The following is an 18938-nucleotide window of genomic DNA, read 5'->3' on the forward strand; positions in this document are numbered from 1 at the left end:
AAATAACTGCATTACTAAAAACTCAATGTGGCTTTTTGAGATACTGAAAGAAGAGGCATAGGACAATTTAACAACAACAACAAAAGAGAATACTATTCATTGTTAAAAGGAAAGGCCAACTGTACTTTTTAAAACTCTTTATTACAAAAACACCTAACAAAAAACAACCCCCCCTGCCCTGCACCATGCACAGATCCATACGTACCCTTCAATCTCAGCTGATCAATTAACATTGACTTTCCCCAAAGCTGCTCAGAGCAATCCTATTTCTATTTAGTGGAATGAAGCTACTTAGATCAATGATGTTTGTTCCCAAGCGAGTGATTATTGGATTACAGATTTGGTTGATTAATCTACCATTAAACCCGTTCAAAGTCTGCAGCTCTTCTGTAAAGTCCCTTCAGGATACTGCTAACTTTCAAGACATGGATAACTTTTTACATAGTTCTTGGAAGAGTGCGCGTGTGCACACACACACACACATATGCAATTGTGCTGCTGTTTGTATCTTTGAACTGTGCAAATAAGCTTTCACATATTTTTGAAATGCAAATGATACTATTTAGCGACCAACAGATGCACACACACATTTCAAATAAAACTCTTCTTTTAATTGGCAAGTAGAACACACATTGCAGGTCATTAGTATTTAATTAAAAGACTATTAAGTTACAAATACATATTTTTTTAAAAAACAACAACAACAACCTGGCATTCAGATGGCAGTTCATGGCACATAGTTCTTCCCCAATCTTCCTGCTGGCAACTGACAGGATACCATTTCATTTCTTGTAGCTCTCTAACACAATGCATTGCTAAGAAACAAGAAAAATATGCAACATTGCTAAAAAGTAGAGTCTGGGAAAAAAAGAAAGAGTCTTGTTTATTTAAATAGGATTTGCATGTTGTGGGGCTGGATTTAGTTTCAGTATTTCTTCAATACTCCAAATACCTGGAGGACTCTGAAGATTTCTTCGGAAACATGATTAGTTAAAATGAATGGAATCTTGACATCAAGCTGAAAATTCGATTCAGTATGGTCCAAAAATGACCCCCCCATAAAACCCCATCACTTCTATCAAAGCCCAACATGAAGAGAGATAATCATATACAACTAAACCACAAATACATAGATATATGTGTGGGTGTATAAGTATTTGCACACACACACACATATACAGTATAAACATCACGTACACACATATCGTATCTTTATTCGCTCTCCTGGTAATTATGAGGTACATAACTCATTCCACGTCATCTAACGTATTAACAAGTTACCACTGTGTGTTAATGCTAATTTTTTTTAAAAAGGAACATCTATATTTTCAAAATAGAAAGTATAAATCTCATCCCCCAAACAAATAAATAGAGCTAGGAGAATATGAACTTCAGTTTTGAACATAACTGAACACAAAAAGGCTTTAAAACTTTCCGTTCAGGGCTCTAAAAGCATCTCACATTGACAGGCCCCTGTCCCCAGATGCTTCTCCTATATAGTTAAAGCAGCACCAGCCCCTGATTAGAACAAGCTTCTCTGAAAATACAGCTCTGTCCTTTTCTAGGGCAGTTGGGATGTTGCTTATGAACAAGATGTGGTCTTCCTACATGGATAATACTTCTGTGTCAGGCATGTGCAAGCCATGTGCAGAGAAACATCATGTGAGAATCCATTTCTCTGTCTGAAATGCATCAGTGTCTAGTTTGCAGCAGTCCAAAGGGTATTATGAGAAGATTCAGCAGTTTCTAGCTTTTCACATTTCCCCTGAGAAAGAACCTAGTGAGGTTCAGAACACTTTTGGACTACAGTGCTACAGAGTAAATCCATTTCCACCTCCTGGTGTTACAGCTATATTCTACTGTCTGCACACAGTTAAATCGGTAGGGTTGCCAGGTCCCTCTTCGCCACTGCTGGGAGGTTTTTGGGGCGGAGCCTGAGGAGGGCGGGGTTTGGGGAGGGGAGGGACTTCAATGCCATAGAGTCCAATGGCCAAAGTGGCCATTTTCTCCAGGTGAACTGATCTCTATTGGCTGGAGATCGGTTATAATAGCAGGAGATCTCCAGCTAGTACCTGGAGGTTGGCAACCCTATAAATCGGAGAACATGCAGGAATAACAAACTGCATGTGATCTGAACTCCTCCACCACACGGAAGTATTACAGATACAGGAAATGTGTTGGAAGTGATCCTTTAGAACAGGAGAAAAATACAGTCACTCAGATATCCAAGCTAAGCTTTCTGTGAAAAGTCTCTCCTACCACAGTCTTGTATTATTTTACACTTTCGACTATTTGATTTAATTTGTATTATTTAACATTATGGCACCATTTATATCAAAAATAGAAAACTGCCTTGGTGGAAACAACTCTGTCTCAAAAAATATCAAGGAGTACCATTAAATATTTAGATTTCTCTTAAAAAGCCAACCCCTTAACAAACATGGTGCTGCTAAGACCAAAATGGCCCATTCTTTGCTTGGCCTATGGTAATGCAAGATACAGTGTAGAGAGACTCTGCCAAAAAGGGGCTTCTCTCCACTTTTGTTTTAAACATTGCCATTAAAACAGGGGGGAGGGATGTGCTGCAAAGCCTTCTTTAACTGCTGTGGGCCTAGCACAAAAAGTAGTCAACAACCAATAACAAGAAATATAGAAAAATGCTCTCAACGGTTCTAGTTGGCTTTCAGTTATGCAAAGGGACTGTGGAAGTTATCCATATGAAGTCCCCCACGCCTTGATCATTGAACTGATCACTAGATTCCAAGAACACATAGCAACATTTTTAAACACACACAAACACAATGCAACACAACCAATGAAAACCATCTAGAAGGCAGAGTTCCTCCATCTGTTTACACCAGATGAATTAAAGTGCATAGCAGCTACTTTAATAGTTCTTGGAGAGAGAAAACACTTAGCAAGCCTCAGCAAGCTTGATGCTTGTTATGTACATCTTGCTACAGGTGGCTTCCCTTTTCTTCTTCTAATTCAACCTATCAGCAACTTTGTTGAAACGTCAAATGGAATGCGCTGAAACTTCTGACTGCTGCCTGATGTAACTCTGGAAGCTCTTGTCTCCGATGGGATGTTCTCTACAAAACGAGGAAAAAGAACAGAGGGCATGTTGATTATACATTTTTGCAGAGCAGGAGAAAATCTAAGACAAAAAGAAGGAAAGGCTATCTCATTTTTCCCCTCTAGGAGAAAGCCCTGGCCTGGCTGAAACAAATGGAAATCAAGGAAGGCTGATAACAGTTTGGGAAGCCTGAAAAGCCAAGGCGGCCTGTAAGTTTAGATTCTAAAACAGCAAGAAAGGGGACTTGGCAAGCAACTATCTAATATTCTGGATGAAGTTTAGCAAGGCTCAAGAACAAAGCATGGGCCGGTTGGAAGTATTGAGTCCTCTGAGCTTCACACGGGAAATGCTTCTTTGCACAGACAAAGCCTTCGGGCATGAAGAACTTTATGTAGGTGCAGGAAAGGGCAGTGATCAGCCATGCAATTAAGGAGGTATCTAGTAATGGCAATGAAATCCAGAATTTCCTGGCTTGGTATATCTACCACATTCTGTCCCTCCCCTTCCTCCAATGATTTCAGTTTACAAAATTACCATTCTCCATATAAGTGTTTGCCATACACCTTTCCATGTTCAGAAAAATATCATGCACACAATTGTACAAGAAATAATTGATGAACAACAAATCTCATGGGATACCAATAACCCCTTCACGATTAAAAATGAAAAAAAAAAACCATTCCTGCAGGAACCTGTTTCACTAGCCCAACTTCCTCACTCACATTATTTCAGAGACTCAGATTCTAGCTCTAAAAAGGTAAAGGTAGTTCCCTGTGCAAGTACTGGTCATTCCTGACCCATAGGGTGATGTCACATCCCGACGTTTACTAGGCAGACTCAATTTATGGGGTGGTTTGCATTCCCTTCCCCAGTCATCTACACTTTACCCCCAGCAAGCTGGGTACTCATTTGACCAACCTCAGAAGGATAGAAGGCTGAGTCAACCTCGAGCCGGCTACCTGAAAACCGACTTTTGACTGCAGTACTGCAGTTTACCACTCTGCGCCACGGGGCTCTTTTGTATGCATAAATGTATGCATAAAGCCAGGAACCACAATCCCTCGCTGTACCCTTTGGTTGATGACTATCCACCTCTGGACCAAGCAATCTCTGGTGGATAGACAGGACAGCATTTTTTCTATTGAATGAGATGCTCATGTTTGAAGTTTTGCACCCTTGTACACCATTTTGCGGATGCGTTCTGGTCGTGCCTTCATTTTAAAGAAGCCCATTTCTGAGTCTTCTCATTTGTGCAGGTGTATTTATTTGGTCATTGTTTCCAAGCCAACACTGAAGACCCAGGGTAGAATTTTGAGGCATAACGCTCCTTCAAATGCAAGTGCTGTGAGGCAGTGGGGAATTGATTTGGCAGATGCTGTTGCTCTCTTCAATACAGAAAAGCAGCAAGCATTGCTCAATTCCCACACCAGTTTAAAACAAACCATAATTCCCAACAAAGAATTTGAAGAAGAATATGCAAGCCGATGGGGCGGGATGCATGCCTCATGAAGAAGGAGGAGGAGGAGGAGAAGGAGAAGAGTTGTTTTTTATATGCTGACTTTCTCTACCACTTAAGGAAGAATCAGACTGGCTTACAATCACCTTCCCCTCCCCACAACAGACACCCTGTGAGGTAGGTGGGGCTGAGAGAGATCTAAGAGAGCTGTGACTTGCCCAAGGTCACCCAGCAGGCTTCATGTGGAGGAGTGGGCAAACCAACCTGGTTCACCGGATTAGCCTCCGTCGCTCATGTGGAGGAGTGAGGAATCAAACCCGGTTCTCCAGATTAGAGTCCATCGCTCCAAACCACTGCTCTTAACCACTACATGCTGGCTCTCCGGAGATCTCCTGGTGCTGATGAGAAAAAATTGTATACGAGGTTTCCTCTAAAGGAAGTTTATAATTGCCAAGACCATTCCGTTAGGGAACAAGAAGTTCTATCATTAAGCAAAGGACTAGTCAACCTGCTTGTGGCTCAGGAGATCTACACCGGTTTGAGATCTATAATGGAATTTCTAGACCACAGTGTGCCCAAGCTGAGAACTGGTGTATTGCAACCAAACACAACAGTAGTAGGCTACAAAAAATAAGCAAAACAGGTAGTAAGATGCACACAGTCAAAAGACTGTAAATATATTGCAACTATAAGAGACTTAAAGTCGCAAACAAAGCTAAGCAACATGGGTTACAAAGCAACAAAAGAACAACTAGAAAGTTGCACATATACAATATCAAAGGAAGCTAACAGCCAAAGATGCTATGTTTAACAAATGAATAGTTTGTATAATTAGCTTGGCTTGTTGCTGGTCAATTTCATTTCATTTTATGGCGGAGGGGTGGAAATGTGGCTCTGGATATTCTCCAGTGGTTTCGCTACAATGAAGTAGCTTCATCAGCCATTAAGGCTTATAAGTACAATTCTTAAGGCATGTATGGAGCTCCCAGTTCGGGCTGCTATCTTAGGAAATCTTTCTGTGTATGGCAGAATAACATCTGTGTAACAAACTGCTCACAGTAGGTCAAAGACAACAGTGCTGCAGGAAAAGCAAGCCAAAACTAAATCCCCACTCAGTGTTTTAAAAGAAAAGAATACCAGGGGAATCCAGAGCTATTTGTCAGGAGTGCTGCAGAGCAAACCACACTTACTGGCTCCCATATTTTGTCTTCTTGAACTTATCCCTCTTGTATTGGGCATGTTCCTGCTCTAAGGTTTTAACACTTGCAACAATCTGTTTTAGTGTCTTGTAGGTCTCCTGAGGGTCGTCGATGACAAAGGATGAATACTCTTCCTGTTCTGGCCCATCATATACAGATTTGCTGCCACAAGCCTCTGCCAGAAAGAAGATGGGGAAAATGAGACACTTGTACAATACACACAAGATAAAAACAGAGCACCTCAGCTGAACTGATACCCAGATAATAGCAAGTCCATCTCTACTAATCAAGAGCAAGAAGTTATATACCAGGGAAAGTGAAGAGGCCAACAGGACCAGGCCAAGTGTCCATCAAGCCAAGCATCCTGATTTTCAACAGTGGTAAGTAAAATGACTCCGACAGCTCACAGTCTGAGCAAAAATGTAATAACCCTTCTCCAGTTTGTTTCTAGAATTCAGTTCCCAGAGGGAAACCTTCATTCCGCTACCATGGCTAATAGCCATTGGTGGACTTGTCTTGCACCAGCTTGTCTGATAACCTTTTAAAGCCATCAACAGCAAGGGCTGCTTCCACATGGGGGCTCAAAAACACACCTTCTGCTTGGAGCACAGATAGGGCGCAGCAGGGGCCCACACACCTGACTTTGCTGTGTCCGCTTGTGCTGCTGCCATGACCCAACCCTCTCCCCTTCTCTGCGCCGTGTCTGTACAGAAGCAACCATGTGATAATAATCATGCGGGCCTCCCAGCAGCTCCCTTTCTTCTCTCTTGTCCAGCTAAGCCACAGCGTAAAACTATTCTGTTCCTTAATTCTGAAATGTGGGGGGAGGAAATAATGGAGTGATGTTTGCCCTTCCCCATACTGATCCTTTCTTTCTTCCCCTCCCCCAGTTCTTAGACCGAGGTCTTGAACAATAAAACCAAAAAACATAAATAAGACCCATCTCTAAAAACACCTCCCTTCGTCTCTTTGCTGCAGTCTCCAGAAAGAGAGCAACAAAAAATAAGTACGCTGAGGATCAGAGTCCTCTAAGAGGAACTGAACCTTTTGCTCCAATGTTGCTCGAGAAGATGGAGAAAATTTGTTAAAACATGGTATAATCCATTTTAGCCTAAGCTGGTATACGTAAGGACAGTGCAAAAGGATATGTACCAAAGAATCCATTGACTGAAGAGGGCAGGGACACAACTGGTCTGAAAAAGGGATCTTTAGCATATGGCCCAGCAAAACTATTGAAAAAGAGCAGTTAAATCTTGAATGCATAAAGATTCTACATAACTTTGGACTAACCAGAGAATCCATATAGGAAGGAAGATTACCCTTAGAAGACAGGCCCAGGACAAGTGGAGAACATGTCCTCCGAGCATCAAAATGGGTGTAACTCTTATCTCTAGCATAGATCAGTTTGGCCACATGTTTTTACATTGATCTACAAGAACGTCTTCCACCTTCAAATTTACAAGCGATAGCTTATGTTCAAAATGCTGGAGCCAGGGAGCCTTATAAGAGTCCTTGAGGATTAAGCTTACCTCTGGGGCCTCAAAAAATAGATGAAACAAATAATTAAAGGCTACTAATCAAGAGCAAGGCACAAGCTTCGATTGAGCTAAGACCAAACTCATAACGAAGGGCTGATGATGAAATGCACCTGGGGAGCCCTCCACCCCATATTGATCACAGGCAAAGCATCCACATGGACATTCTGCCCACAGCCACCCAGCAGTTTCCCCAATGAGCCAGGGAAAAGAGTCTAAAGGTTTTGCATGCATAGGCTATGGATTAGTTTGGGGGAAAGGAATACCTTCCTTCTGCTATCTATTCTGTTGGGAGTGGTTGCTTTTTACTTCATGCAGTTACCTAAGCTTGTTTAAATGTAGCCTGCTGCATCTTTCCATTGGCAAAAAGCTTTGCTTATTCAAAGCAGAGACATAAGGGCAAAGGGACCGACAGTTCGGAAACAGCAAGAGAGGTCATAGGTTTGCAATTACACAGGGTTGAGGGTAAGTTTAAATATATCTGACACCACTGGCTTACTTCCTATGAAGTTATATTTATATTTTAAGCTTAAGATATCCTGACTCTCCCCTGTGCAGAATCTGAAGTTTGGCAAACCGGTAGCTTAAAATAGTTTGCAAGCATGCCAAGAAATGCAGTGGTCATATGATGTTCCTTCCCTCTTTTTACATTCATTGAATACTTTTGCCTGATGCTCAAATTTCATTGATGAATCTGAAAGCAAACATCTTTTATGACCTAAAATGATTAATGAGATATTTACATGTGGCAGTGGTTAAAAGTAGCTTGTGTGTCGGCAATCTGAATGATGAATCCATCAGTCACTTCCTACATTTATTAATCACTTTGATTTAAGATTCACTTTGGCTTGCTGATTCTGAAGAAACGACTTGCAGCCTATACATCTAAACTGCTGCAGGATTTTGTTTCAAAATAATTATTTAAAAACTAGGAGTTGTAATTATGCATGAAACTAAGCCATGCAAAGTGCCTCTTAACAACATAAACAAACAGCACATTGTCATTTATATATGCAAGTTAAACATTTAGATACCATTTCAGATTCTCTGAAGCAAGACATTCTTCAAAATAAGAGGTTTTTAAAACATGAGGTGACCAAAAACAGGAGTGATCAATCTGCACACTTACCTTCCATTTTCTCCAGTTTAGACATATACAAATTAAAAAGGGAGTAGATGCGTTCAGTTTCTCTATCTCCATCTATGTCTAATTGTATATTTGCTGGTAGGCCCCTACAGAAACATTTAAGAAAATGTTAAACTATGAATTTTATTTAATTGTTTGTTTGTTTATGATAGGACCTCTGGTTTGCAGAGCAAGAACAATATTACAAAGCTAAGCAATGGCTGTTTTGCTCATAAATCATTTACAACAGATTTTCCTCGTGGTTGATCTGTGAGGCTTGGAATCAATTTCCACAATTTTTGTCCGCATGCCTCCTTTTGTGTTCCTATACCAGTCTTGTCCTGCATGCTTTGTTTTCAGGTGGGGAAAGTCACATCATTCAGGAATCAAACTTATTTAATACAGTCCAAGACCAATAAAAATAGAATCAATACAATAATTCAGACTTCCAGGATATCAAATAACTCATGAGAAAAGAAACATTTAAAATTATAATTTTACAGAATTATACATTATCTTATAAAACTTATAGCTAAAAGGCCTATATATGGCGTACCCAAGTTTTCCTAATCTTATAACACATCATTCGTGATGTTGCGGATGATTGCCCTGGAGACTCCCCCCACTTCCCCCTACTGTTTGTTTTCTCGCACACAAAACGGATGCCCCAACTCGGAAACACAATCCAGCATTAGGGACCCCTCCCCTCAAAAATAAATACATTCCCTGTGCTCCGTCTCTCATCAGCACTCTTTCCGTGCCTGGTAATGAAAGCCCAGATCCCCCCCTTTTCTTTCTAAATCAGATCTCTTTAATCATATTACTTTTAATGCCACAGTAAACACAGGAGACCGCTTCAAACATGCGCCCCTGTCCCTTCCCCTCAAGCCACCTTTTTAAAATTTTGGGGATTCAGATCAGCGATAGAACAATGGATCGATCTATCAATCCATTGTTCTACTTGAGTATGGCACTTTTTTATATCTGCCCTCCTGAACTGCCGAAGGAAGGGCATTCATTGTTGCCGAAGTAAAAAGCACTTCTGTATTTCCCTCCCTAACATTTCGATGGATCAGCCTCCACTGCCCATCCATATAACCTGGAAATCACCTGTGGAATTTGCCTTGGGTGAACTGAACACCTGGAGCTCGTACACGGGTGAAAAAAGACCTCAATCTATGCATGGCTCGTAACTGCTGCCTTGGTCTGCAGCTCTTCCAGCTGCCAGGAAGGACTGTGGAAGCCGGGCTGCTACCTCAAGTTGGTGATTTTCATGCCCCGACCCTAAAGGAGTCTAAACCTGTAAGAACCTATGTGCAAGCCTAAGCTTACGCAGAAAGAAGTCCTACCTAGCACAAATGGTACTTGCTTCCTGGTAAGCAGCGTGCTTAGGATCCTGATCATGGGGGATTGCTCGTCACAGGGAGCAGGTCACAATGAACAGAGGCAATTTTACCAAGCACGGCCACATTAGCTGTCCATTGCTCAGAAAATTGCAAACACCTGATTGTTTCTGACTCGGCTTCCTGGTCTCTGGAAGGCAGCAAGTCAAGAGGCAGGAGAGAAGCACCAAAAGAATACCAAAAGAATAACACTAAGTAAGGCCTTTTTTATTCCTTTATCTGTTGTTCAAGGCTAAAGCTGTATGAGCAATGATAGATAGATAGATAGACAGATAGACAGACAGACAGACAGACAGACAGCAGACAGACAGACAGGGAAATGGGTGGTGGGAGGGGAAGACAGGAGAGATGAGCAAAACAGTGGCCATGTACAAGTGAAGGGTGTTTGGAGGGGCAGAGGCATAAAGAACATTTCAGGGAGTTCACACACTGGAGGACAGCTGGCTTGGAAACAAAGTAAAAATTACATTGCTGTAAAAATGGTTGGGGAAGAAATGGAGAATAAACGATGGTAAAAAATTTCCAGCACCAAACGGAGAAAAAAATGTGAGGACAGGAAAAATACAACATTGCTTTTCAAAGGCATGAAACAATTGAAACCATTCGTGCAGAAAAATACAATATTGTGAAAGTTTAGTCTATTTAAAATAGATATTGAGTTTTGTTAAAGGTGATACACTACTTGATGGCTGAATATTTTCTCTTTTTGAGAAATCAGGCTTATTCCTCACTGAGTGTGTAAACTAACACTGGCTTCCTCGTTGCAGATCAGCAAACAGTGCCATAAAGATTTAGTTCAACACAAAGATGCAATTGGTTCCCTTTCTTACTTTCTTGATATACAATTAATCTGGCTATGCAAGTATGGGGGAACACAATGTCTCCTTAGCACAGCATATTCTAAGCAATGCAGGAGATAAGTGGGTAGATGCTATGTGCTTTCACCCTCCTGGTTTTTTGGGAGGGTAGGACTCTCAGTGGTCTCCTTGTGTTACCTTAATGCACAAGGTATACTGTGATGCAAATGCCACAATTAGCAGAAATTTCAACATCAACTGGTAGAGTAACTTCTATAGAAGTATGATCCTTTTCATAGCATTTAGACTATGGTTCAGTTTTTCAACACATGCTTGTGATTATCATGTGCTGAGATGGAAGAGAAGCCATGCCTTTCTTAGGCAGTTGCCCATGGGTGTGTGTGTGTGTATGTGTGTGTGTGTGTGTGTCTGAGAGTTCCTATTTTGCAATGTACTAATTCATTCAAGGGAACCATTTTAAGCTGATGGAAATAGACTTTTCCAATAGCAGAAGGTCTCTCACACATCTTATGATGTTATTATCTTCCACATCTTTGCCTTTCTCCTCTCAGGGAATGGGAACTATGCAAAGAAAGAGGCATTCCAAAAAAAGAACAGTGCATATATTACAAGGTGCAGAGCTGCATTTCTAACACCAGTGTAGTATTAAATGAATAATTTATCATTAGTTAGAAAATAGCTAGAGTTTTTAGTAAATATTTGTTTCTTTGTAGTTCATGTTTGAATAATCAGTTGTGGGTTAATTTGATTAATCCATTAAACCTGCATAAATTTTAACTGCATAAACCATTATTACTGGATGGAAAACAGAGTAGTTTCTTAGTTATGGGATGCTGTATGCCGTGTCATGGCAGGCACCATCTTTAAAAAGTTATCCTGCTGGTGAGGGGGGAATGCCTCTTCCAAGATAGTGCCTGCTGTATTTGGGGTTTTTTTTTGGGAGGGGGGTTAGTACTGTATTAAAAAGAAAAGGTTATCCATGCGACGGTCCCCTCTAGGCTGGACTACTGTAACTCGCTCTACGTAGGGCTGCCCTTAGGACAGTCCCAGAGGCTCCAGCTGGTACAAAATGCGGTGGCAAGGCTTCTTACTGGGGTCTCGCCCCCAGACCATATACAGCCAGTGCTCCATCAACTGCACTGGCTCCAGCTGGAGTATAGGATCAGGTTTAGGGTGCTGGTTTTAACCTTTAAAAAATTACACGGTCTGGGACCCTCGTATCTTTGGGACCGCCTCTCTTGGCATACCCCCCAAAGAGCATTACGCTCTGCTGATAATAACTTGTTGGTGGTCCCAGGCCTGAGGAGTATGTGGCTGTCCTCGACGAGGGCCAGGGCCTTTTCGGCCCTGGCTCCAGCCTGGTGGAATAGTCCTCCTGGTGACATCAGGGCTCTGCAGTACCTGAAAGAGCTATTCCGCCAGGCCTATGGTTGAGGACAGCCACAGGTGAGATCAAGTGAGTTCAGTGCTGGCCTCCCTACTCCCCACCCCTTCCTGGCCTACAACCAACTTATTGGGGGTGGATAGCCGACAAAGTTTTAAGGTGTTATTTTATGGTGGGCATCATCTGCGACAGTGGGCACTTTATATATATGGCGACCATCGTTTTATAATTAATGGAATGGTTTTATGGTTTTATATGCTTTATTGTTATATTGTTATACTGGGATGGTCCAGGCTAGCCTGATCTCGTCAGATCTCAGAAGCTAAGCAGGGTCAGCCCTGGTTAGTATTTGGATGGGAGACCACCAAGGAATACCAGGGTTGCTGTACAGAGGAAGGCACTGGCAAACCACCTCTGTTAGTCTCTTGCCATGAAAACCCCAAAAGGGGTCGCCCTAAGTCGGCTGCGACTTGACGGCACTTTACACACACACACACACACACAGAGTTATATTGTAAATTTTGATGTTGTAACCCGCCCAGAGCCTGGCCTTGGCCGGGGGAGGACGAGCTAGAAGTATGAAAAATAAATAAATAAATGATTTTTAAAAGTCTGAACAATCTCGCAGATTTTTTAGTTAATCATGAGGCTTCTAATAGATCAATCTTGCAGATTAATTGAAACCCTAATAGTGTTTTAGCAAGAATAAAATTTCTAAGTCTGGCTTGCGCTATAATAGTCAACATAAACTAAGCTGGTTTGCAGATCATTTGGGGAAACCAGAATAAGAAAACAGCTAAGTAGCATTTTAATGGATATCGACACAGACTTGCCTTCACATCACTTAGCTCCGGTTCATAGACTTCTAATGATCTGAAGGCGACACATTTAATCATCAGTGTACTTCAAGGAAAATTTAGAACAGGAAACATCCTAGAAAGTCCTTACCCAGTGCAGGGAGTACAGCCAGGGGTATTATCTGCGATAGCTTTACAGCAGAGCCAGTGCCCATTAAGGTATGCAGAGGGGTGATAGACAGTGAGACGTTTCTTGTTACACTGGCTAACTTTGGTGAGGATATCAATCCAGTCCTTGGCCTCGACACAGTTATTTGCTTGGATGTACAGAGCTCTTTCAGGCTGAATCACTTGGAACATCTGAAAGGAACAGAGATGAGGAACAACAAACAGTCATTTAAAATCTAATGTTTACACAGAAAAGTCTGGCAGCATGGTGTGGTGGTTAAGAGCGGTGGTTTGGAACGGTGGAGTCTGATCTGGAGAACCGGGTTTGATTCCCCACTCCTCCACATGAGTGGTGGAGGCTAATCTGGTGAACTGGATTTGTTTCCCCGCTCCTACCGTTGAGTCCCCAGAAACAAATAAAAAGGTTGTCATCTAATCTCAACTTTTTTGATCGGTCCAAATAAAAAAGCAATGCCCTGCAAACATCAAGTGTGTGCAGTCGTTTGTCCGAAGATGACTGAGGATCCAGGGGGGAAAGTAGGAAGGACAATATCCTGGGAAAGGTGAAACCTTGAGACCACTTTGGGCAAAAAATTTATACTTAGTCTCAGAACCATCTTGTTGGAATGAAACTTTGTGAAGGGGAGGGGGTCGTCCCTAAGGGCCCTCAGGTCACTCACCCTATAGACAGGTCACAGGAAGCCACAGGCTCAAAGAGCCTTGAGATTAGTTGAGAGAGCACCAAGGACAGACTCCATTAAGCCTCCGGGGTTGTCACAGGAGGAAACATGTTATTGAGACCCTTTAAAATCTTTTTACACAGCTTATTGGAAAATAAAGAATTGGAGTCAACACTGTCATGAAGAAGCTTGGAAGAAGTCCTCTCACTGTGGTGACAGAAAGAACTGAGGGAAGAGTGTGCTCTTCCGTCACATGTCCCTTGGGTGACAAAAGCCGTTAGGGCTTAGTCACGTACGGAGGGTAGGGGAGCACTCCTTTGAAGCTGACTCTTCCAGAAGCTTATTAGGCATCTCCGTGGCTGGCCTGCGCATGCGCACTCACGTGGGACTGCACAGACACAGCAAAGATGAACCAGGTTTGTTTCCACATGAAGCCTGCTGGGTGACCTTGGACTAATCACAGTTCTCTCAGAACTTTCTCAGCCCCACCTGCCTCACAAGGTCTCAGTTGTGGGGAGGGAGGGCGATTGTAAGCCACTTTGAGACTCCTTAAAAGGTAGAGAAAAGTGGGGTATAAAAACCAACTCTTCTTCATCCTCCTCCAGAGGAAGAGCCACTTAAGTTGGCTGGAAGAAAGATCCTTAGGCTGAAGGAGCTTCCTCCAGCCCAGGGTGGAATACATGCCCCTGTTCTTAGTTGCCACCTGCCCCATCTCCAAAGGCTGAAAGAGAAGGACCTCCAGTGAAGGTCTCACAGAGTGGCAAGTTCACATAAGAGAAGGTAGCCCTTCCTTGTGAGGATGAAACAGGATAAACTTCATCTTTGTTTCTTCAAGGATGGACAACATACACAATGAAATTACCAGTGTTTTCTGTCTTGTATAATTAAAGTGTGAGAGGCGTCACTCTATAAAAGTAATATTTTATTTATAGTATTTTGCATACTATGTTATAGCTTCTGAACAGCACCAGCAAATATGATCTTCAAAGAAGTGCCATTTAAATACAAAATACACCTCCAGTCTTTGTTCTCTTTTAATTAGAAGCTGTTTAATAAATGCCTTTAAAAATTATACTCCTCCTTCCTAACATGGTATTAAAGGAAGCTAACAACAGTTTTTTTTAAAAAAAGCACACAATATACAAACCTCATAATCCCATGTAAATGAGAAATTTTAAAACAGCAGCTGTATGATTCATTTCACAAGAAAGGCCTACTCCTGTGCTTGGCCTTTATACAAATAATTCTGTATCAATTACACCCCAGATAGCTTACATTGAAGCAAGCTACATGCGATAATGGCAGTTCTCCTATTTCTTTAGGTCTGGGTATAAAATAGAAGGTATATATAGGGGGAGAGGTTTCTAAATTTCTAAAACAAAAAGTGTGAGGGAAGCTGAACTCCATTGCCCCCATATCTGCTTCACAGCCTCCTTATCCAGATGCTTCTCTTAGCTGGGCACCCTTCCAGTATGCAAAGCTCAGTTGGAGGAAAAGTGATATCAGCTGAGACATTGCAGAGATGGAAATTGCAGGCAAGGGTGGAAGGGAGGGTTTAGAAACACCCACCTTTCATGGGTTCCTTTTGCTTAAAAGAAAAAGAGTTGGTTTTTATATGCCGATTTTCTCTACCCTTTTAAGGAGAATCAAACCAGTTTACAATCTCCTTCCCTTCCCCTCCCCAACAGACACCTTGTGAGGTAGGTGAGGATGTGAGAGCTCTAAGAGAACTGGACATCCAGCTGGCTTCATGTGTAGGAGTGGGGAAACCAACCCGGTTCACCAGATTAGAGTCCCCTGCTCATGTGGGGGAGTGGGGAATCAAACCTGGTTCTCCAGATTAGAGTCAACCGCTGTTAACCCAGGCTCACCACCCCCCGCTTTATAAGCAACTGTGACTTAAGCAAGTTCCAGTGCCATCCTAAACAGAGTTACACCCTTCTGAGTTCATTGAAGTCAATGGGCTTAGAAGGGTGTAACTCTGCTTAGGATGGCACTGTCAATCTACCACTAATATGTGTAGTCTGCAGATTAGTGGCTGGCCAAACACTAATGTTTCTGCATATTTTCTGATGATGCAGGCGCCAATTCCACATACACATACACGACAAAAATACACTCTGCATCACTTTTCTGCAGTACGATCCCTCCACAAATCCAATTCAAGTATTGCAAGGAGACACTTCCATAAGTGTTCTTAACAGTCATCCATGCACCCAGAACAAAAATCTTATGTATATTATGTAGCACCATGCTTCAGGCCTTTGAAGGTGACCCAATAAATTACCCAGGAACAAACAGGCACTGTGGTTATAAGAAGATATAATTTAAATAAATAACTATAGAAAATTCAGTAATTACCGATCATTACTGAGCAAGCACGACTCAAAGTATCTGCCGATAAATGAATTCCTATTCAATTCCAACCCAATGGGCAGTAACAGCTGGGTTACAGTGATATTTAAAGCAGCTCTGTGGATGTCCATGAATTATCTATTCTAAAGAATTGATTACAAATGAGAAATAAAAATAATTATTGAAAATAACAGAGAGATAATCTGCTTACGTTTTTCATTTTGAATGACTCCTCTTCCAATTTTTCTACCGCCAGAATGTTTTCAATTGGAATGCTACACAGTGGATGGTCACCTGCAGGAGTCAGATCAAAATAAGATCATTTTAAATGCTCATCCTATGACTATCAGAGGCACTAAGTAGGACTGGAATGAGGAAACTTAATCCTCACATTTTAAGGATACACTCACTAGTGGTAGTAGAAAAGAGCAAGAGTCCAGTAGCACCTTAAAACTAAATATTTCTGGCAGGGTATAAGCTTTTGTGAGTCACAGCTCACTTCTTCAGATATCTGAAGAAGTGAGCTGTGACTCATGAAAACTCATACCCTGCCAGAAATTGTGTTAGTCTTTAAGCTGCTACTGGACTCTTGCTCTTTCCTACTGCTACAGACAGACTAACATGCAGAACCCTCTCTTGTTCTTTTATATTAAGGAATAATACTGAAGAAACAGGTGGCATAGTTTCATTACCTTTGCTTTTCTGATAAGTGAATTCATGGTTAGTGAGTCGAAACCATCTCTTCTTGAAGTTCTTCATACCAAATCGTTTCCTTCCTTGTGCCCTCTTGATCATGAACCTACAGCAAATGAGATCACAACAGCGTTACACAAGTGGAATTCCTAGCAATAAGCAATGAGTCCTCAGCGGTCATCTGACTGAGGAAAACCCAAGAATAAGAATGCATCTTGATAACGTGCAAAAAAGCACAAATTTAGCTAACCTGTGCTAATTTACTCCTGTTTTACAAAGATACTTTGTACTATTTGGTAACTCCTGTCATGTCAGAATGCTTTCAGCATATCCCTTGTATTGAAAGTACCTTCACTTAAAACTCGTGTAAGCCTAACAGAAGTCAAAGCTACCAAATGCAAGGAAGTAGGGGCTGTTTCAAACATGTAATATGTATGTTTGGGGTGGTACAATTAACAATTTGAGATATGCAGATGACACCACATTACTGGCAGAAAATAGTAAAGACTCGAAACAACTATTGATGAAGTTTAAAGGAGAAAGTGCCAAAGCAGGATTACAGCTGAACATCAAGAAAACAAAAGCAATGACAACTGAGGAATTACACAACTTTTAAGGTTGAAAATGAAACAACTGAAAATTGTTCAAGATTTTCTGTTCCTTGGCTCCATCATCAACCAAAGGAGAGACTGCAACCAAGAAATCAGAAGGAGAGTGAGATTGGGAAGGGCAGCTATGAAGGAGCTAGAAAAGATCCTTAAGTGTAAGGATATGTCGCTGGAGACCATGATCAAGTTAATTCATGCCATAGTATTCCCCATTACTGTGTATGGGTGTGAAAGTTGGATAAACGAAGAAAGCTGACAATACCAAAGTTGATTCATTTGAAATGTATTGGAAGAGAGTTTTACGGATACTGTGGACCACCAAAAAGACGAATAAGTGAGTTCTAGATCAAATGAAGCCTAAATTCTCCCTAGAAGCTAAAGTGACTCTACTGAAGCTATTGTACTTTAGTCACAGCATGAGAAGACAAGACAATAATGTTAGGAAAAGTTGAAGGCAATAGGAAAAGAAGACCCAACATGAGATGGAGTGACTCAAAAAAGGAAACCACGGCCTTTAGTTTGCAAGACATGAGAAAGGCTGTTAATGACAGGAGGTTTTGGAGGCTATTCATTCATAGTGTTGCCACAGGTAAAAAGTGACTTGATGGTACATAACACAACACACATAACAACATCTGAATTGCTTTCACTCTTCATTTCTCAACACAGGCTAAGTACAATAGATAAAATAACAGCAACTCACTACAGATTTGCTCTTTAATCAGTTTTGAAAGAAATACCCAGCCATTAAATAATGGGTGGGGAACCTTTAATTTATTCTCAGAATTTAATGGTGATTCAATAATGTAGATTCTCTTTAAATATTCAAGCATAAACTCCAGGGCAGAATTTCATTAATAGTTTTGCAGAATGCAGCCGTGGTGGCTGCATTCTGCAAAAAGAAAAGCCATTAGGAAAAAGGATCATGAAATGTATAGTTATACCCCAAAACAATCACCCAAAACTTTCTGACAGCAGAGTCCTATGCAGAGTTAAACCCTTTTAAGTTTGTGGACTTCAATGGACTTTTCTTAAAAGTATGTAACATTGCTTAGTATGTCACTTGACAGAATATTCTTTAAACTGAAGGTTCTGCTTTAGTTATGGTCCATCATATTTCAGGGGAAGGAGGGTCATGAATACATGACTATAGGTCTGTGGGGATCAGGTTGGCTATCTCACCATTTCCCCTCAAAACTCTTGCAACAAGGATCTGAATTATTATTTTTAAATCTTTGGGTATATTCGGATTCAGGGTGTCATAAATTTAAAGTCCAATGACATCAAATCATCTCCGAAGTAGTAAGACATCCAGATAGAATTATAGAGTTGGAAGGGGCCTACAGGCCATAAACTCTCACCAAGGCTCCTAGCTCCAAGTATCAGCTAAATCTTGGGTTTTATTTATTTAAAAATCTATATCTTGTTTTTCAGAATCCATTCAAGAATGTTAACAATACACAGAGTGATCTGGAAGATGGTCTCAGCAGATTCTGAAGGCACACAGGGAAGAAGGGAATCTCTTAGGTAAGTCATGCACAGAAGGTGAAGGATTTTGAGTACTATGAATTGTACCTAGAAAGCTACCAAAAACCAGTAGAGCACTGGGGCAGTGAACTCTCTAAAGTTGGAGATGGCAG

The 18938-nt window shown here is 41.3% G+C and overlaps 1 protein-coding gene across 1 annotated transcript in view; it reads right to left on the reverse strand.

Annotated features, from left to right (window-relative positions):
• Window positions 1–2587: 2587 nt before the first annotated feature.
• Window positions 2588–18938, reverse strand: part of RASA3 (RAS p21 protein activator 3) — a 164881-nt gene continuing 148530 nt past the window's right edge. The window contains exons 20-25 of the mRNA XM_056861704.1: window positions 16690–16796; window positions 16209–16291; window positions 12946–13154; window positions 8396–8499; window positions 5723–5906; window positions 2588–3092 (exon numbers count right to left, since the gene is read on the reverse strand). Of these exons, the coding sequence (XP_056717682.1) occupies window positions 3017–3092; window positions 5723–5906; window positions 8396–8499; window positions 12946–13154; window positions 16209–16291; window positions 16690–16796 (763 nt within the window). The 3' untranslated portion in view covers window positions 2588–3016. The remainder of the gene's footprint in view (window positions 3093–5722; window positions 5907–8395; window positions 8500–12945; window positions 13155–16208; window positions 16292–16689; window positions 16797–18938) is intronic.

This window comes from Euleptes europaea, chromosome 16 (genome assembly GCF_029931775.1).
Source record: "Euleptes europaea isolate rEulEur1 chromosome 16, rEulEur1.hap1, whole genome shotgun sequence".
NCBI classification, from domain to species: Eukaryota; Metazoa; Chordata; class Lepidosauria; order Squamata; family Sphaerodactylidae; genus Euleptes; species Euleptes europaea.